This window comes from Pelophylax lessonae, assembly GCF_965119305.1.
Source record: "Pelophylax lessonae genome assembly, chromosome: 1".
Lineage (NCBI taxonomy): Eukaryota > Metazoa > Chordata > Amphibia > Anura > Ranidae > Pelophylax > Pelophylax lessonae.
The window spans coordinates 864,580,480-864,602,067 of NC_138768.1; the positions used below are offsets into that span (position 1 = coordinate 864,580,480).

At 40.5% G+C, this 21,588-nt stretch overlaps 2 protein-coding genes across 2 annotated transcripts in view; both read right to left on the minus strand.

Moving 5' to 3' along the window:
* Positions 1–147, minus strand: part of LOC309550222 (uncharacterized protein) — a gene marked incomplete at both ends in the record, with an annotated part of 34,698 nt that extends 34,551 nt beyond the window's left edge. Inside the window, one exon of the mRNA XM_082250633.1 lies at positions 91–147. Within this exon, the coding sequence (XP_082106759.1) occupies positions 91–147 (57 nt within the window). The remainder of the gene's footprint in view (positions 1–90) is intronic.
* An 8,980-nt stretch (positions 148–9,127) lies between these two features.
* On the minus strand, positions 9,128–21,232 carry LOC309550233 (gamma-crystallin-3-like; the record flags this gene model as incomplete). Its single annotated transcript, XM_082250644.1, has 5 exons — positions 9,128–9,403; positions 11,870–12,112; positions 14,225–14,257; positions 14,380–14,459; positions 21,178–21,232. 5 exons carry the CDS (start codon positions 21,230–21,232, stop codon positions 9,128–9,130), a joined length of 687 nt encoding a protein of 228 aa, XP_082106770.1.
* Positions 21,233–21,588: the final 356 nt, after the last annotated feature.

The following is a 21,588-nucleotide window of genomic DNA, read 5'->3' on the forward strand; positions in this document are numbered from 1 at the left end:
CTAAAGGTTTGACAACATTTTCCCAATTATTTAACATCTCAACGGGACTACCACTACCTATGCAGGATATCTGCACAAGCTACTACTTACCAACAAACCACTTTCTTTATCTGCATTCTGCAACAAGCTATAAACTTTGCCATGCATCTATGCCCGAACAAAACCAAACGATTCCATCCCTCCGTACTGGATACACTCTTGGACCTTGACAAACCTAGCATCTCCGAAATTCATAAGCCTTTAACCTCTCACCGGTCATTGTGGACAGACACGAACCAATCATTTCCATGGGACAAAGATTTCAAATACGACATGCTTAAACAATGCAGCTTAAAATTCTACATAGGGCTTACTTGCCTTTTTCAATGTCCAAAGACAACTCTGCTCCACAGAAGTGTTCTTGGTGTCTTCTACATAGACCTACCCTGGCTCACAGACTGTGGTCATGTCCCGTCATCTCTAAGTTCTGGAACAAGGTGAAAACACTCACATTTGAGGTTACAGGCCTCTGCCCCACCCGTAACCCTCTCTCTCTAATAAATGGATACCTAGACGGCCCAGTCACTGATAATTAACAACCACAAGGCCTGGGTCTCCACATGTTTCATGTTGGCCAGAACAGCAGTTCTCAGCAAGTGGACCCCACCCACGCTCAGGGATATACAAACGGAATTAACAAAACTGCTCAGCAGAGACCTTCTTGACATTCAATTTTCTTCAGGATCCTCCGCTCGGTTTTCATCCAAATGGGACTCCTATCTTACTAAATTTCCTTTACTGAACCGGTCATCCAGTTTGAACCAGTATCAGCTTCACTCAAATATGCAGGTGGCCACTCCCTCTACATCATCCTCCCTTCTCTTCTTCGCCATCACCTATAGTGCAGCTATCAAGATATGGATGCCAACCCCTTGTCAACCCCCACCCCCCCCCACCCCCCTGTTCGATCTTCCCAAGGGTTTTATAATTAATATCCATACATGGTGCCCATTGTTGAGATCTTTATACTGGACCTCACGGTTCTTATTCTAATATAGAGTATGTTCTCAGTCAACTGACACTTTAGAATTGAATCATCCAAAAGCTATGCCTATTATTATTATTATATTCTAAATCTGCGGTATTCCCCCCTTTTCCCTCCCCCTCCCCCCCGCTATATGCGGATTATAGTTTGATAATTCTTGTAATTTTATCACAGCATGCTACAGTACTATTAGTATTTAATTGTTTTGTGCTTTTGACTTTATGTTTTTTGTACTTCCGTACTTTTGTACTCTTGGAAAATTTAAATAAAAATTTGTTTAAAAAAAAAAAAAAAAAAAAGATAGGTTAAACCCCCTCTTCCCTCTACGGTCTCAGCTATCACCCTCTGCTCTCTAAAATCACACAAGAATTGGACAGCTGAATGGATCTGCTTCTATCTCTCCTTGGTAGATGTCATTTGGTCAAAATGGTCAGCTATGCCAAGCTCCTCTATCCGCTGCAAACCCTACCATTATTGCTAAAACACAAAGATGTCAAGCTATTAACCACTTCTATCTCAAAATTCATTTGGAGAGGGAAACGACTGTGCATATCTATCAAAAAACATTTTCTCCCCAGAAGATAGGGGGGCATAGGTCTCCCAAATATTAGGGTTTACAATTTAGCATGTTTACTAAGAATCGGTCTAGATTGGATAACTCAAACCTCACGACATTCCATCTACCCTCTGGAAGCTGATATGGTATATCCTGTTTCACTAACCGCGCTACTTCACTGCAAATGGAAAGCTCTGCATCAAGACCTACAACACAACATCTTACTGCGTGATACAGCGATTGCCTGGAGGGAGCTAAGGAAACTTCTACATCTCCCCATTCATATATCAAGTCACCTTCATATACAAGGGAACCCTATGTTCCCCCTGGGTATGGAGCATATGATCTATACATTATGGAAACAACAAGGTCTCACAAAGTTCTCTGATCTTTGTAATGTAGACACTGGACTGCCTCATGACTTCCCAACCATAGCTAGCACATATTCTCTACCTCAATATCATGTCTTCTTTTACTGGCAATGCATTAGCTTCATACGTGCATCCTGCAGAGAAAGCTCTTGCCGGTTTCATCCCTCAGTGCTAGACACTTTCCTCACTGGAGAATCAAATACTATTTCCAATATATACAAACCACTCATTTTGAAGCTTACACCCCCCTTGTCTAAATCTTCTGCTCTTAATTGGGGAAAGGACTTCCCGAACCCTAACCTATTGGACAAGATATTGGCGGGGTATGACTCAACTCTTCGTTTGATCCCCAACAAATCTTGGAGGGAAACATAAATGCTCATTCTCCACCTTGCCTTTTTACCTTTCTCTATGGATAAACACAACCCTCAAGCTGCAATTTGCCCATACTGCCTGACCACACTTCCATCCCTGGCTCACCCTTTTTGGCACTGCAAGTTTATCTCTGCCTTCTGGGACCAGGTCATCTCTTTCATTTTCAGAGTGCCCCTTCCCAAAGATCCCTTTCTATTAATTTTCGGCCACTGGGACCCCCAACTCCACATTAGATCGATCCCCCAATACTGCAACTTGACATAAGGAATGGATCTTACTTTGTCTCTTCATGGCAAGGAAAATAATTCTCAACAAATGGACTTCTTCCCTGCGCCCTAGGACATCTCATGTCAAACAGTCACTTCTACTGCTTTTATACAACGACAAACTCAACATGGATAAAGCACAAATCAACACTTCTAAACGTTTTTTGGCTCGATGGGATGCCTTCATACGTTTAACGCTTTCTCCTAAGGAACAAGCTGACCTCCACAAATGTCCGGCTTACCATAATGGATACCTGCTACAATTCTCGGTGGAGGACCCACTGCCCTCCTGACAATCCATGCTTGTCTTACACTGGATTCCCCCCTCCCATGCTCTGAAACTGTTGATCAAGCTCACAAGTATCCCTTCTTCTCCTTTCTTCTCTGAGAAGTCCTTCAGTCTTTTTGCTGAATGCTTTAGTACTAAGTTTTTTAGAAACATCCAGCTGATCCATCTACACAAGGTCGATGTTTATCTATCACTGTCCCTTAGACGGGACTTCTATATTCAGTTACACTTTCTATTGCCTCTCCTCCACTTTGTTTTCGTCTCTCTCCCTCCTTTCTCTCTTTTCTCCTCTCTCCCACAAATCTATGGCATTAAAGTTTGTTATCGGTATAGCTGCCATTACTTTAATTTTTAATCCCACCATGCCGATTTTTTTCATTCAGCTTGATACTTTGTTCTTATCAATGTTGTTATTTCTTGTTAAACATTGTACATCTCAACTGTTGTTGAAGTTTTATATTCTGTACTGTTGAATTATTTTAATAAAATATATAAAAAAAAAAAAAAAGTGTGCCAAACAAGGGAGTCAGAATCTTAACCACTTGCCGACCGCCCACCGCATATATACTGCGGCAGGCTGGCTCAGCTGCGCGAATCGCCGTTCCTGTACAGCGATCCGCGGGAGTGCTCCTGGGGGCAAGTGGCCGTCCCCACTAGGCAGCGGGGATGCCGACCCGCGATCGCTCGCCACTGAGAAAGAAGGACGGTCAGCTATTGTAAACACAGCCGACTGTTCTTCTCTCTGAAATTCTCTATAGGAACCCATGTCTCTGTGTTCATTTCACAAGTCCCTCCCCCATACAGTTAGAAAACACTCCCCTAGGCTCACACTTAACCCTTTGATAATCCCTAGGTTAACCCCTTCCCTGTCAGTGTCATTAGTACAGTAACAGTGCATATTTTTATCACTGATTATTGCAGTAATGTCACTGGTCCCCCGAAAAGTGTCAAGAATGTCAGTTAGGGGTCCGATCTGTCCGCCGCAATGTCACAGCCATGCTAAAAATCGCAGATCGCCGCCATTACTATTAAAAAATAAATAAAAAATGACATAAATCTTTCCCGTAGTTAGTAGACGCAATAACTTTTGCGCAAACCAATCAAAATACGCTTATTGGGATTTTTTTTTACCAGAAATATGTAGCAGAATACAAATTGGTCTAAGAAGGATGAATAAGATTAGATTTTTACGTTTTTTTTTATGGGGGGGGGGTGGATATTATATAGCAGAATGTGAAAAATATTGCTTTTATTTATTTATTTTTTTTTTCAGAATTGTCGCTATTTTTTTGTTTATAGCGCAATAAATAAAAATCACACAGGTGATCAAATACCACCAAAAGAAAGCTCTATTTGTGGGGAAAAAAAAGGATAAACAGAATTTTATTTGGGTACAGCGTGGCACGACCGCCCAATTGTCCATTAAAGTAACGCAGTGCCGAATCGCAAAAATTGGCCTGGTCATTAAGGGGGCAAATCTTTCCGGTCCAGAAGTGGTTAAATAGGCTCTGTCTGACCAATGATGGCCACCAAAGTCACATGGGGTGTCAGCATCCAATCATATAGTGGCCTGCCTGTGACTGGGGTAACCATATAGGAACTAAGTTCCTCTCAACTTCCCCTTCCACCCACATTTAAAAAACTTAGCGATGTGCTTTGGTGCTTCAAAAATGTGCGCTGCCTAGTTATGTGCAAATGGTATAGAAAAAAGTTAATTTAATTGTCACAAAGTAAAGTGCTAAGATGACGTGCAATCCACGGTATAGGGCATAAGTGTATAAAAGGGTACAAAACAAGTTTAGAGATCACTCTCCCCAAATGTGTGCTCAACGTGATGTGTGCAATAAATAGTTAAATAAGTTGATAAACAGAAACCTGTATACCAGTGAGAAAGTAATAATGGTGTTTCACAAATTTACAGAATATGGTCTAATATAATCTGATTAAAAAAGTGTGCTCAGAAAATAGGTACAATAAATAAATAAATTAATGTGCAAAAAAACTGTGTACCAATAAAAAAAGATTAAAATGATAATGATGATCACACAATTAAAGCAGTATAATAATCCAATAAAAAAAGGTAAGTAGTCCATACAGTGCTATAAAATTAAAAAATGTGATGATCCGCAAAAAGGTAACAAACAGTCTTTAAAAGTGCTATGAAGTGAAGCAGATGTATCAATCAATTGGTGATATTCCAAGTGATCCAAGTGATGGGTGATGGGTGAGAAAAACCAGTGCACCCCTCCAATTTCTCCCGCACTCACCAGAAATATGTACCCCTACAGGGGTAATGGGCCTTGATATAATATCCTCTTATCCAGCAATTTTGATGTGTGGGGCTCTTGGGGGGAAGGTGTCTCCTTCCCCTGGATGGTGGAGCCTCCCTTTCCTCAAACAGTGATGATATGCAATAAGAAGTGCTAATATAGTGATGTACCATTTCAAAAATACTTTATTAAACAAATTAAAGTCAGGTACTCACATAAAATAAGCAGTAAACGGGCATCCAGAGCAGTAGGGGCCACGAGTCCCTCGTTGGCGGCTACTTCCGGGACGCTATGCGTGTCAGCGACCGGATCTGCGTTGCAGTGGGGCGGAAATGACGTAACCGCGCACGATGCGTTTCGTCAGAGCTGACGTCATCAGGTGCACTGTTACTGTACTATTGACACAAGGTATGCATATATTATATGCTGGCCTAAAAAGGTCGATACATATACGCCAAGGCTGGTCATACACATGAGTGTGGAGAATCTCTTTATATTAAAGGTAAATAGACTCCCCATAAATCAAATTAGAGGCTGGTGATGAATATTGGATGAATCAATAAAAATATTTAAATTAAACCTAAATACAAAAAATCTATCTTTCATCTGCAAAAGGCATATCAATAATAATATAGCCTAAAGCTGTGAGAAAAGTGCGGCTCACACAAGGTTCAAAATAGTCAATAGCCCTAGACCTGGGATGTCAATAATAATGGTTTACAAGTTATCTATAAACGCATTAACATCTGTGTCTACATTGAGACCAAATGGAGACCTCAATATTTTATTGTGATTATAATTGGCCAATTGATATGTTAACAACTACACATGATTAAGTTTGTGCTATGTGAATTAATGCAACACTTAATGTAATTAAGTCCGTTCCTGTGCGGCTCCTCTCTGATCATAGGGATGGCCATTACTGGCAAATTCCCCGAACAAATATGGCGTTTGCTGTGTTTGGGTGCGGCTCAGACAGGGGTGGTAATGTTGTGTTTTGCTCGTTAGCCTATGTACATATAAGTGGTGAGTCAGCACGCCGCCTGTGTCCCCAGGAAGACGTCATCTATGACGAAACGCGTCGGAAAGGTGTGCTGACATCACCACATGATACCCGGAAGTCGGGCAGCTACGTCCTGTGGATTCTGCCGATATTAGCGCTGTTTGTTTTCGTACACATGTGAGTTTTTTACCTTATTTAATAAATATTTTTATTACGTACTTCACTATTGTGGCCTCCATCTCTTTATGGTAATTGCTGGAGAGCATATTGTTCGGGCTGTTTCCATTACCCTGGTTCACACTATCTGGCTTGGCTGGCAGGAGAGATTAGAGAGACATCTATTGGAGCCTTTACCCTCTGAGTTTGCTTTGAAAGGTTTCATTATATCTCTGGTAAGCGCAGTAGCGTGATTTTGGCACTTGTCACCGTGGAGGAAGAGTCATAGTATTGTGGTGGAGGATCTCTGTTTCCCTGCACATTTGCACATACTTTTTGGACTGTTTATTTTATTTATGTTTATTTATGATTCCATTTGTTAACCATTTACACACAGGGGTTTAATATATGGACACTGTGGTATTGATCTTTTGGAACTTGATTGTTTACTGATTTATGTATGATTTTCTATTTGAAATTTATGTATATGTTGTAATAACATTTATCATTTCTAGCGCAGCTTTATTTTTTAAATTTTGCTATTTGGTGTTTCCCACTATAGCTGCAGCTTTATTATTTTTCATCACTTTAATTTATTTCACTTTAAATTTTCTCTTACTGTGTCTAGCGCGGTTATTTTTGTTTATTAATAAAAATGATATTGATGCCACAGCTGCTATATCTTCTTCACAACTCACCGGTAGTAATTCACTTGAAAATATTTAGGGTGGTCAACACCCTCTTTAGACGCCTACTATGGAATACAGGCCCTCCCAGGATCAAACTAGAACAGCTGCAACACCCCAAGGACAGTGGAGGATTGGCAGTGCCCAATCCTTGGTTGTACTATATTGCAGCTCAGCATCTGAAGGGATCCTTGATCCATGATCTGGTGGGCTCTTCAGCAAGACGGATGCTGATAGACTCTGGAGGGGAGACCGTTCCGATGGGCCTGGAGGCACAGAAGTTCCATAAATCAAATAGACAGATGCCCACTCTTACATTAATCCAAAAAATATTGAATAAAGGCAGGCAGATGCAGGGGGTGCTGGGATTCACTGAATATAGCCTGATATGGGAGAACCCCTCCTATGTCGACCTGGCAAAACTACAGCAGGGACCCAAGTGGCGATCCTTTGGTGTAACTCTACTGTCACACATATTTCAGAATGGCAAGCTGCTATCCTTCCCTAAGTTACAAAATAGATTTCATGTGCCCTCCACCATGTACTACTCCTATCTCCTGCTCAGGCACGCTGTGTGCACGCAGAGGGACACTGACAGCTGGGTTATGTCCAATACCCCCATTTTCCATCTGTTACAAACCAGGACTGAAACCAAAGGGATCATCTCACATTGTTATCAAATACTATTAACACCATTTAAAATCTTACCCCACCAAGGCACCGTCCCTATGGGAAAGTGACGTAGGCCCACTCACGGGAGACCAATGGGAGGAAGTCCTGTACTCTATTACTACCTGCTCTCTTAAAGTTGCCCAAAAAAGTCTCCCTATTATACATCGTACTTAGGGTGCATTACACCCCGCTTAGACTGCATAGGATGGACAGTCAGACCCCATGTGCTGAAGATGTGGGCAACACCAGGGGGATCTCATCCATCTACTTTGGAGATGCCCAAAGCTCCATAGGTATTGGAGTGCGGTACTTGGGACACTTAACAAGGTGTTCCTGCTGACCGTCCCTTTAGACCCAATTCATTGTAACCTGGGGGTTCTGGAAGAGGTTATCCCAAAGGAGATGGTTCGGATAGCATTCTCTAGAGCAGGGATTCCAAAACTACGGCCCTGCAGCTGTTGCAGAACTACACATCCCATAAGGCATTGTAAAACTCTGAAATTCACATACATGATTAGGCATAATGGGAATTGTAGTTTCTGAACAACTGGAGGGCCATAGTTTGGGAATCCCTGCTCTAGAGCACTATTTCAAGCACACAAACTCATTCTGTTGGGATGGAAATCGATCTCACCGCCCAGAGTAGCCTCATGGATACTACACATGGGGAATACCTCGGTCATGGAAAGGTACATTTTTCAAAACAGGGGAAGCCCAGGTAGATTTGAAAAAATCTGGTCACCATGGCTGAATACCCCTGGGCTGAGCCCCAGGGAACTGGTGATGTCCAGAATCTTGCAATGACCAACGGGGAGATCCTAACAAGCTGTGGTTGTTTATTACCAGATAAACTGTATAAGCTTCAATACTTCAGCATATTGTGGACTTGAAGGTCACGATGATAGTATTAATGTTAAGGGCGCTAAGATGACCATGAAGTGTATCATTAGATGTAAGTAAATGCATTGTATATAGATTGGAAATTGTTTAACCTTGTTCAATAAACACTTTTCTGAATTTAAAAAAAAAAAAGTAACGCAGTGAAGTATCACAACAAATGGCGTGGTCATGAAGGGGTGGGTAAATCTTCCAGGAGGGGAAGTGGTTAAACTGCCCAGGAAAATTGCTGATTGTTTTTTTATGCAGAGCTGTACCAGATTTTGCAAGCTCAGATTTTTGTAAATCTCCTCCAGTATGTATAGAAGAAACCAACTTATTCTGCATGAAATAAATCAATAAATGACTTTATGATGGAGTGCGACTCGCACCCAGTATACAGTATATTCTCATAGAGATGTTTGAGTCTCAGACTAAGAGTGGCTTTTGACTGGTTGTATAGGTTGCTGCTCTTTAGATATTTGCATCAAAAATTTACATTGCATAAATAAAAAACAAACAGAAAAAAAATGTCTTTATCAAGTTTATTGTCAAGCAGAAAACTTAAAATGTTTTTAAACATTTAATAGGAATGATGGAGACGTCTGAAGGATCCAATTTTGGGGCTTGTGGCTCCCCAGTCGGTGTATCTCCTGTACTCTGCAGGTCTCAGGTAATACTGACGCCCCCTGTAGTTGGGCTCCTCGTAGAACATCCAGTAGCCATCTTGGACATGGACGGAGTGGATGTCATGGTAGCGGAATCTCTCATAGACATTTGGACAATCCTCAGTGAACTCCATCATCTGACCTCTGAAGTCTTCTCTCTCGTAGATCCTGATTCTGAAGGAACCTTGGTGCTAAAGACGAAAACAAAACTTGAAATTAACCTAGCAGTCAAACCTGTAGCGTCAAGACTACTAATTGAAGTATAATGCAACCATGCCTTAGCTTTGTACAGAGTGTAGAGAGGAAAGGAAAATGCCAGGTGTTTTTATATATATATATACAGTATCTCACAAAAGTGAGTATATCCCTCACATTTTTGAAAATATTTTATTATATCTTTTCATGTGGAAATATTGAAGAAATTACACTTTGCTATAATGTAAAGTAGTGAGTGTACAGCATGTATAACAGTGTAAATTTGCTGTTCTGAGTGGAACCTGTCCTGTTAAACCGCTGTATGGTCTTAGCCACCATGCTGCAGCTCAGTTTCAGGGTCTTGGCAATCTTCTTATATCCTAGGCCATCTTTATGTAGAGCAACTATTCTTTTTTTCAGATCCTCAGAGAGTTCTTTGCCATGAGGTTGAACTTCCAGTGACCAGTATGAGAGAGTGAGAGCGATAACACCAAATTTACCACACCTGCTCCCCATTCACACCTGAGACCTTGTAACACTAACGAATCACATGACACCGGGGAGGGAATTTGGCTAATTGGGCCCAATGTGGACATTTGTACCTAGGGGTGTACTCATTTTTATTGCCAGCAGTTTTGATTTTAAATCGTAACTCCACTTTTGTTGGGAAGAAAAACATTCCCCTCTGGGTGATCTCTGTACATTACAAGGATTTTAACTAACTTTGTTGCAGATTCCTACCTTTTATTATTCTGAAGAAATCATTGTTTGTGCCTCTGTGCTGAGTGGGTCTAATGGGAGTGGTTTCATAATTATCAACCAGCTGTGGCAGCTGCAGGGCTCTAATGAGGAAAGCTGCTGGGCCTGCATCCCTTTAGACGTGTTCCTATTGGGATTATCTCACCAAAAATTATATTTTTGTTGCAGGGAAAGCCAGAAATCTGACTTGTATCTTAGGCAGACTTCTAGGAAAATTGGTGAGCCAATCACACAAGTAGGAAATTATGTTTCTGGGGGTGTGGTCAGTATACATTCTGTGTACAGAACAGCTCCAAGCGGCCATATTGCATTTGCAGAAAATCACAAGAGCTGCAGATTGAAAAGGAAAGATAGTTTTTAATAACATTAAATTACAATATGATTTGTGTCGCAATTGCATACACTATATTGTTTTCTCTTCATTTACTATTTTTTTCCCCACAAAAGTGGAGTTACCCTTTAATGGCTGTGTGTTGAGTTTTTTTGAGGGGACAGCAAATTTACACTGTTATACAAGCTGTACACTCACTACTTTACATTGTAGCAAAGTGTCATTTCTTCAGTGTTGTCACATGAAAAGATAGAATAAAATATTTACAAATATGTGAGGGGTGTACTCACTTTTGTGAGATACTGTATGTATATATATATATATACATTAGTGAGCGACCGATATCATCTTTTTATTGCTGATACATTGGTCATCGCATTTCGGTATCGGCCAATATTGGCAGATATTTTCGTACATTTTTTTTTTTGACAGGTACCCTTGTGGAGGGATCTTGGGGTCTACAAACCCCTCAAACAACCACAAACCCCTCCTCTGCGCTTTAAACCATTCAAAACATCAAGTTTGGCTGTTTTGAATGCTGTAATTTTTTTGAATTTGCCACCGAGTACCCGGAAGTGAGGTCATGACATCACTTCCGGGTTTTTACATGGAGACCCGATCAGAGCCGAATGCAAGTTTGATCGGGTCTTCTCTTCGGTGGCTGTGCAGGCTGGTTGCCTGGGTCTCCCGGTGGGACGGGAGACCCGGACAAGCCACGGAAGGCTCCGGGAGGGACGTCCCCTCCCGCTCCTTGTAATGACAGCCGAGCGGTTTCTTAGCCGCATCGGTTGTCATTACAAGACAGCCAACTGTCGGCTATGGACGCCGGTATCGGGATGATGCCTCTAGCTACAGGCATCACTCCGGTACAAGCACTTTCCTGAAATATCAGCAATATCGGTAACCTCATATCGGCCCCCGATATATTGGCTTTGCCGATAATCGGTCGATCCCTAATAAATAAATATATATATATACGAGGGTTCTTCAAAAAATGTCCACACTTTTTTTAAACTCTTTTTATGAAAAGTTTTAAGAAAAAAGTATATCCCTTTTCTACATAATCACCTTCCTTTGCGATGCAATTTTCCCAGTGTACCAATTTTTTAATGCCATCAGCAAAACTCCTCGCACTCTCCATTTCAAATGAAAATGAAAAAGTTTGGAAACTTTTTAAAGACCCCCCATCTGTATTATTACTATTATTTATTTTTTTATTTTTTTGACATGTCTTAAGACTTACAGTATAGGATGGATCAGGTGATATAAGATGGAGACAGGCATCAAGATCCTAAGCTGACTAAAGAAGATATTTGCCTCATGGCTAGGGGCAGTGGTATGCTTAAATTCACATTGTACTGCATTATATTACCTGGGGGCTCAGACGCACAGACTTAATGGAGTCATTGTAGCCCATCCATTGCTGGAAGTCAGGATACTCTCCTCTATGGAGGAAGTACTGGTGTCCTCTGTAGTTGGGGAGCTCATACAGGATCCAGTTTCCACTTTCCACACGGATGGAGTTGCAGCGTCTGAAGTATGAGGACAGATCGGGACATTCAGAGCTGCACTCGTAAGAGCGACCCTGGAAGTTCTTGTCCTCGTAAAAGATGATCTAATGGAATAAAAGGGTAGAAATTTACTTGTATAAGCCATGAAATTAGTTTTACTTCTTGATCCCTTCAAATAAAGGGATGGGATGTTCCAAACTCAATATATAAACCTTAAAAAAAAAAAAAATCAGTTTCACTATCAGCACACACAAGATCACAGCTGGATAAATATTAAATCTCAACATCAAACAAAACATTTATTTTTTTTTAATCTGGGTTGAACAGAGCTGGAACCTCAGTTAGATTGGATCTCTGTTGAAATCTTATAGGTTAGATTTTATGTGCCTTTATATCAGTGTTTCTCAGCGAGGGTTTCTATAGAGGTTGCCGGTGGTTCCTTGAACAATGAGCAATTTCTGTCTCTCAGTCATTATTGATATCAGTGATCTTTTTAGCTATTGGTAAGGGGGGACACTTTTTCACTTATACCGATATTGTAAGAGTGACCCACTGACCAATAAAATAAAGAGTCACACTGACCATGGGGAACACCATGCAGAACATCAGTTTAAAGAAGGCACTTTTCCACTGACCACCGACATAAGGAGCATTTTTTAACTGTCAACACCAAGGGGTACTACTATTTTTATTGCCTGCGTTTCTCCCCTAGCCATAAATATTTGTCATATAATTTTGTGATTATATGTAATTATACGTGTATGTACATATAGTTTTTTTTTTTTTTCCTTGATTCTAGCCCTGACAAAGTCCCAAAAATACATTTACGTTTGATGCAAAATAGATTTTTGAGTCCCCCTTCTTCTGAACAGCCAGGAAACATGCACTTTTGGCAAGTACTCATCAGTCAATAATCCGGTCCATAGGCTTAGTTTTAATAATTTATTAGAGGATGTAGCTTGTATGGGGTTAGGGAAGTTTCCCAGAACTGACTTCAAAGCACAAACCGTGAGAACAAACTGGATAACGATTCCTGACCACCAGCACAAAATCCAAGGCTGTACTCATTTAGGAGAACTTCTAAACTGACTGTGGGAATCTTGAATTTTTTCCACTAGAAAAAATCCTAAAGCATGTAGCTCACTACTTTAAATATCCCCAGCAGGGATGAAGGTAGGCTAAGTGCTGGCCCTCCTGAAAACTAGTGAGGTCCTGCACCTGACTGCTTTCTCCCTTGTAGGCTTGGGGGGGGGGGGGTTAACAAATAGAGATCACTGGCTCAGTCTCTGGTGATTCCTGGAGCAAAGATGGCAATTTCTGTCCAGGCCTTCTGCTTTACAGGTCACTCTTGCCAGTAGAGTGTCAGAACCAAGCCTGACTGAGACTGCGGGGGCTGAGGAAGTCTCTGGCTCCTTCTCTTCTCCTTCTCTATCTCTCTCTCTCTCTTTCTCTGCCTCTCAGCAGCACACGTTTGCCTGGAGGCAGAGCCCCCCAGCACAACGGTCCCCTCCAGGACTCTGGATCCTGGATTCTCTCTCCACATAGCCAAGCTCCCGAATACTCATACGGCACTCTTCACCTACTGGGCGATCCTTCCCCCAGGTAATGGTAGAGTCCCCATGAATATTCAGGCTGAGGTCTCTCCCCCTTCTCCCACTAAGTTCTGGAACATTCTAAAAGCTTCCAGAAGCCAGGGGGAGGTGACTGATACCTCTACATGACCCTGAATAAGCTGGCTTCATGGGCTATAGTGAAGCCCAACTAAATTTACCTACACTAACCAACTATGTACACAAGGGGGTACTACAAAACTAATGTGGTGCTCCCATATTTTACATTTTTTAGTAAACACCTCTCTGGTCGCAGTTGTAGGAGAGCAGCCTCCAGGACCTCATTCCACATGTAACATTACAACAAATCACCACAAGGATCAGCGCTCGCATTACCACAAACAGCAAAAAAAAATCCTGACAAAGGCTTTAACCTTTCCATACTCTGTTAGAATAATTGTTTTTATTGCCATCAATGTCCTTGTTTGATTTTCCTTCACTTATTCTGTCAGACACTCATCAAACAGACAGGAAAGGATAGAAAATATCCCAAAGACAGCAATAAAAACTATATTAATTCCCAAAATCTATTTAAATCGAAAAAGGAATTGGAAAAAGTTGGCCTTTAATTTTTAGTCCAAAAAATAATGGTTTTTAAAAACTCACCTTTCCCATTTTGCTTGATTTGTCACCGAGCTGCTATTCGTGTGCACCAGTAACTGCTGGGATGGCTATGGCCCTTATATACATCCTTTACTGCTTACTCACTCACATGCTGACATTGTGCTTTGTGTGGAGTATGAATGGCTTTTTCCCTTTACTGAGTTGAACTTTGCTTGGTTTCTTTTTATAACTATTGTTTGAATCTTTCTGGGTGCATCAGCATTCAGATGTACCACACCTGAACAGAGACGGGAGACAAACAGAGATGAGCTATACACACATGTGAAGGGGGCTACAATGTGTATATACTATATATATATATGTTATGTACTGTATATAATAGAATCATTTTAACCACTTTAGATCTCACATCTGATCTCCACCATGAATCAGAGCAATTTAAGCTCCTTGGAGCCTAGGCCTTTTTCTAACATTTGTTGCTTACAAGTTAAAATCATTTTTTTTTTTGCTAGAAATTTTTTTAGAACCCCCAAACACTATATATATATATATATATATATATATATATATATATATATATATATATATATATATATATATATATACAAACCTGATTCTAAAAAAGTTGGGACACTGTACAAATTGTGAATAAAAACAGAATGCAATGATGTGTAAGTTTCACATTTCAATATTTTATACAGAATACAACATAGATGACATATCAAATGTTTAGACTGAGAAAATGTATCATTTTAGGGCAAAAATAAATTGATTTTAAATTTTATGGCATCAACACATCTCAAAAAAGTTGGGGCAAGGCCATGTTTACCACTGTGTGGCATCCCCTCTTCTTTTTATAACAGTCTGTAAACGTCTGGGGACTGAGGAGACAAGTTGCCCAAGTTTAGGAATAGGAATGTTGTCCATTCTTGTCTAATTCAGGTTTTTAGTTGCTCAACTACCTTAGGTCTTCTTTGTCGCATCTTCCTCTTTATGATGCGCCAAATGTTTTCTATGGGTGAAAGATCTGGACTGCAGGCTGGCCATTTCAGTACTTGGATCCTTCTTCTACGCAGCCTTGATGTTGTCATTGATGTAGTATGTGGTCTGGCATTGTCATGTTGGAAAATGCAAGGTCTTCCCTGAAAGAGACGACGTCTGGATGGGAGCATATATTGTTCTAGAACTTGGATATACCTTTCAGCATTGATGGTGCCTTTCCAGATGTGTAAGCTGCCCATGCCACACGCACTCCATACCATCAGAGATGCAGGCTTCTAAACTGAGCGCTGATAACAACTTGGGTTGTCCTTGTCCTCTTTAGTACGGATGACATGGCGTCCCAGTTTTCCAAAAAGAACTTCAAATTTTGATTCGTCTGACCGCAGAACAGTTTTCCACTTTGCCACAGACCATTTTAAATGAGCCCAGAGAAAATGCCTGCACTTCTGGATTATGTTTAGATTTGGCTTCTTTTTTGGCCTATAGAGTTTTAGCTGGCAATGGCGAATGGCACGGTGGGTTGTGTTCACCGACAATGTTTTCTGGAAGTATTCCTAAGCCCATGTTGTGATTTCCATTACAGCAGCATTCCTGTATGTGATGCAGTGCTGTCTAAGGGCCCGAAAGATCACGGACATCCAGTATGGTTTTCCGGCCTTGACCCTTAAAGGCACAGAGATTGTTCCAGATTCTCTGAACCTTTGGATGATATTATGTACTATAGATGATGATAACTTCAAACTCTTTGCACTTTTTCTCTGAGAAACTCTTTTTTGATATTGCTCCACTATTTTGCAGCATTGGGGGAATTGGTGATCCTCTGCCCATCCTCTGCCCATCTTGACTTCTGAGAGACACTGCCACTCTGAGAGGCTCTTTTTATACCCAATCATGTTGCCAATTGACCGAATAAGTTGCAAATTGGTCCTCCAGCTGTTCCTTATATGTACATTTAACTTTTCCGGCCTCTTATTGCTACCTGTCCCAACTTTTTTGGAATGTGTAGCTCTCATGAAATCCAAAATGAGCCAATATTTGGCATGACATTTCAAAATGTCTCACTTTCAACATTTGATATGTTATCTATATTATTTTGTGAATAAAATATAAGTTTATGAGATTTGTAAATTAGTCCATTCCTTTTTTACTCACAATTTGTACAGTGTCCCAACTTTTTTGGAATTGGGTTTGTATATATTTAATATTAGAAAAGTAGAGGAAAAAAAACAGAAGGTTCCAGGGGGGGTCATGCTGAACTCCAAGATACCAGTGACACTTTACCATACGATCCATTAAATATATACAATGTACATTTATTATAATTGTTAAAATTGTTAAAGCCAAACTCCACTCATTAACTTTTATCCTGCAGTTAAAGTAGTTGTAAAGCCTAAACATTTTTACCCTTAAATCATTAAAGCTGAGTTCCACTCAAAAGTGGAACTTCTGCTTATCCGCCCACCCCCCCTCTCCGGTGCCACATTTGGCACCTTTCACCTTTCTGTTTTTGACAGGTACCCTGTCCCCACTTCGGTCGGACCTTGCTGCAGCGAGGTAAGTCAGAGGTTCCGCCCCCTCCTCCTCCCTCTGCTTCCTGGCCAATTACCGAGCGCAGCTTTACTGCAGGGTTCCCTTACCAGCAACGGCGGTGGCAGCACCCAACAGCCGTGGTTTCCATGCGGTCAGCCTCCTCCCTAACCCCACCTTTTACTTACCTGAGCCCTCATTCGATACAGCTCTGTACATGTCTACAGCTCTTCTCTCCCCTCATTAAGCTAAGCTGAAACACCAATCTCTCTGTACCTTTCACAGAGCCCCCCTCCTAACAGTTAGCAAGTTAATTTAGGAGCACATTTAACCCCTTGATCACCTCCAGTGTTAACCCCTTCCCTGCCAGTGTCATTTATACAGTAACAGTGCACATTATTTAGCACTGATTACTGTATTAATGTCACTGGTCCCCAAAAAGTGTCAAAAATGTCAGTTAGGTGTCCGATCTGTCCTCCGCAATGTCGCAGTCCCCCTAAAAATTGCTGATCGCCGCCATTTCTAATAAAAAATAAAAATAAAATAAAAAGTCCAAAATTCTATCCAGTAGTTTGCAAACGCTATAACTTTTGCGCAAACCAATTAAAATAAGTTTTTTGGGATTTTTTTTTTTTTACCAAAAATATGTAGCAGAATACAAATTGGCCTAAACTGATAAAAAAAAATTGTTTTTTTTAATTTTTTTATTGGGAATGGCTTATTGCAGAAAGTAAAAAATATTGTGTTTTTTTTTTTTCAAAATTGACGCTCTTTTTTAGTTTATAGCGCAAAAGCTAAAAACCACAGAGGTGATCAAATACCACCAAAAGAAAGCTTTATTTGTGGGAAAAAAAGGACATAAATTGTATTTGGGTACAGCGTCGCATGACCGTGCAATTGTTAGTTAAAATAACGCAGTGCCGATTTGCAAAAAATGGCCTGGTCATTAAGGGGATTAAACCTTATGAAGCTGAAGTGGTTAATATTACAATTGTACTTTTATGCTAACAAGGGGCGTAACATAGGCAGGCTAATTCTAATCAGGACTTGAAAGAATGCAAACATGTAATGAAAATATTATTAGTGCCGTGTTCACAATGAGTGCAGTGTGCAATACATACAAGATAAAATACAATAATATACAAGATGTGCAAATTTCCTTTACAATTTTAAAAGGCGATTTTGAAACTTTCATTTGAATGGGGCCTCCCTCCGCTCCAAAAACACGCTAAAGAAGCTCATGTGCCAAATTTTGTAAATGACCCAAATATATCGCACGTCCTTCATGTGTTTTGTTGCTTTGAAAACACACAGCAAAACGTGCGACTGTTACCCACATTTGGGTGCCAAAGTAATGGCACCACAAGCCTGTTGCGCATTCTAGTGAATTTTTTGCATACTTCTGCTATGGTCAAGTGTGAATAGGGTCTAAAATTAATTAGAAAACAACTTTTTTTTTTTATTTTTTTATTATTATTATTATTTTTTTTTTAACTCTGTGGCTTCTTATCTTCAATTCAAGTCCAATTTAAAACATTTTTTTGGAAAAGTACCTTTTAATTTGGTGAATTCAAGATAGACTACGAGTCTCTTAAGGCCCGTACACACGAGTCGAAATTGGGCCGGGAATTTTCGTCTGACGACCGATCTGCCGATTTTCGGCTTGTTAGTATGGTGCTCTCGACAACTGACTCCGACTTTTCGGCCGAAAAAATTCTGGTGTGCAGGCTATAAAATTTTTGTCCACCGTCAAAACACGTCCAATTTTCGTGCAGTCAGTACAGATTTCGACAGGGAAAAATCTAATGAGCAAGACTGGGCATGCTCAGAGAAGAAAGAACACAAAGAAAGCAAACCAACACATGACATCACTTCTGAAGTATAATTGTGTCGGATGACAAAATTCGTGTTCAGTCTAGAGCACATTCCAACCAACAGACACCACTCTGGACAAAAGATGAACGACCGGTCGGCGGAAATTCGTTGCGTGTGTACGAGGCTTTAGCCTCTTCATCAAATGACACTGTTATATGCAAATTACATTAGGTTTATAAGATTGGGAGTATCCCATTACAATTAGTGATGACGTAATTATGTGTCTGCTTGCTTACAAAGGACTTTATTGGGGAAGTTACAAGATCGATGGCCCTGGAAAGAGAAGGCATAGAGGCCAATGGTTTATTGAAACAGATGCAGGGGAGAATGAACCCTAGCTGTGTTGGATTATTGTGGGGAGTATTCTGTAGCTGGATGACTGCTTTTCATTACACTTGAATAAAGGTAATTTTCATATTGTTTTTTTAAACCACTTCAGCTCCGGAAGGTTTTACCCCCTTAATGACCAGGCCATTTTTTTGCGATTCAGCACTGAGTTACTTTAACCACTTGCCGATCTCCGCAAGTACACATTCTGCGGCGGTCAGCCCCTCCTGGGCAAAGTGACGTACCAGTACATCACTCACCCACGAGCCAATAGGGGGCGATCGCGCACCGCCAGAGGCGCGCTCCCGCCCCCGCACGTTCCCTGACATCCCCGATGTCCACCGGCCACTCACGGTCTCCCGCTGGTGTAACTGCAGAGACTGTACGATCCTGCTATGTAGGATCATATGTCTCTGTGGTTACATCACAAGCCACGCCCCTAGGGACACACTTAACCCCTTGATCACTAATAAAGTTAACCCCCTTCCCTGCCAGTGTCATTTTTACAGTAACAGTGCATATGTATAGCACTGATTACTGTAGTAATGTCACTGGTACCCCCAAAAGTGTCAAAAATGTCAGTTAGGGGTCCGATCTGTCCGCCTCAATGTCGCAGTCCCGCAAAAAAAAATCACAGATCGCCGCCGTGAAGTATGTATACACTCGCTTTATTATTTAAAATCAGGGAAAAGTAACACTCACATTTCAATTGTAGAATAATAGGCAAAGAATGATAAAATGTTGCCGCACTCTTGCGGTATGATTCCAGGGTACTTCCGGCTGCGGCCGTCCAACCGGAAGTCAACGTCACCCAATGCCTCCCGACGCGTTGCGTCACAGATCACGTGACTTTCTCAAGGGATGGGAAGAATCGCATGGTAACAGGCAATGTATTAAAATGAAGTTCTACTGCGAGCTCCTGACGCGTATCGTCCGCACAGACATCATCAGAGGATATTGCAATTTTCCCTGAATTTAAATAATAAAGCGAGTGTATAAATACTTCACGATTTGGGCATCATTGTCTTTTTTTGGAATACACTGGTATCGTTGGAGTTTATCCGGGACTGATAGCTGTGGATCAGAGAGTGGGAGGTCAGAGCACCCTAAGCCACCGGAGTAGCCCAGCACCCTACCCCCAGGGTCAGAGTCCATCTTAAAGTGCCTAAAGAGGTGCAGTGAGGTGAGCGGTCACTGCTCCTATTATTTCACAGCTCACTCCGGATCACAGCACTGGATATCCACATTGTAGTCACTAATTGTCACTTTACTATAAGTGCACGGATGAATTTTATTTGATCGCCGCACCTATCTTTTTTATTTCCTATGGACTGCTAATTGCACAAGTTTTATATATATTTAAGTGCACGGATGAACTTTATTCGATCACCGCACCTATCTTATTTATTTCATATGGACTGCTAATTGCACAAGTTTTATATATATATATATATATATATATATATATATATATATTTATAATGCACATGGACTGTTAAATTTGCACAAGATTCACATGTTTTAATTATATATATATTTCTTATCTATATATACATCCATTGATCACTGCACTTGATTGATTTTATGCACTTGGACTTATTAATTCATACGGAATATTTATTTATTTTGAGGATTTATATTTTCCACATTTTTTGCTATTTATGCATTTTGGTTTCTTTTCATGATCATGCACTGATGAATTTATTTTAACACTATGCATTTCATCTAGTTCATTTAATGTGCTTTATCACATGCATCACAATTGTTTTATGCTTTAGATCACCGTGAATACTCGTTAATTACACTTATATAGCGATTTATCTTGCGATTTGAGTCGATCGATGCGATTATTTGACCATTTCTCTGTGTTGTCTCATAGGGTGGTTTATTCTTTATCAGAAGTCAGATATATATTGGATTAGTTATTTTATATTGAAGATTTATACAGAATTGGTTTTAGGAATCTGACTCACTTTTGTGATTCGCATCATACAAGTTTTCTGCCACAGCCTGCTGATCTGCTTTTATTCCTTTTTTTTGTGTATTGGTCGTTCAGTAGGAGCTGTTACAAGTCAGATACATATTGGAGCAATTATTTAGAACACCAATATTGAAGTTAAACACACACATTAGTGTTTTAGGAATTGGATAGACTTTTAGGATTCGGATTTTACACGTTTTTATAGCCGGCTGATCTTCTTATACCTGTTTATGTGCTACTAGTTCTTTTAATATATTGCATGATTATCTCCGTTATTTCTTACCTGAACCTATGATGTTGGCTAGCTCAGTTTGAGCCCCCGTTGAGATTTTACCCATTTTCGCTGACTCATTATTTATCTAATATTGTTATTGGTATTTTAGTGAAGAATACTAGAGCTGGCTGCATGCAGGATAGGATTTTATCCTAATCTCACAATTTGATTTATCTTATACCAGCTGTAACTCATTAGAATTAATCCCCCCACTTGGATACTCACGTGACAGCGCACATATCACCTTCCAGTCTATTTTTACTTGCTAAATAATTTGCACTGTTACTGTATAAATTACACTGACAAGGAAGGTTAATACTGGGGCTGATCAAGGGGTGAAATGTAAGCCTAAACGTGCTTACTAACTGCGGGAAGGGAAGGGCTCTGTGAAAGGCACACAGAGATCGGTGTTTCAGCTTA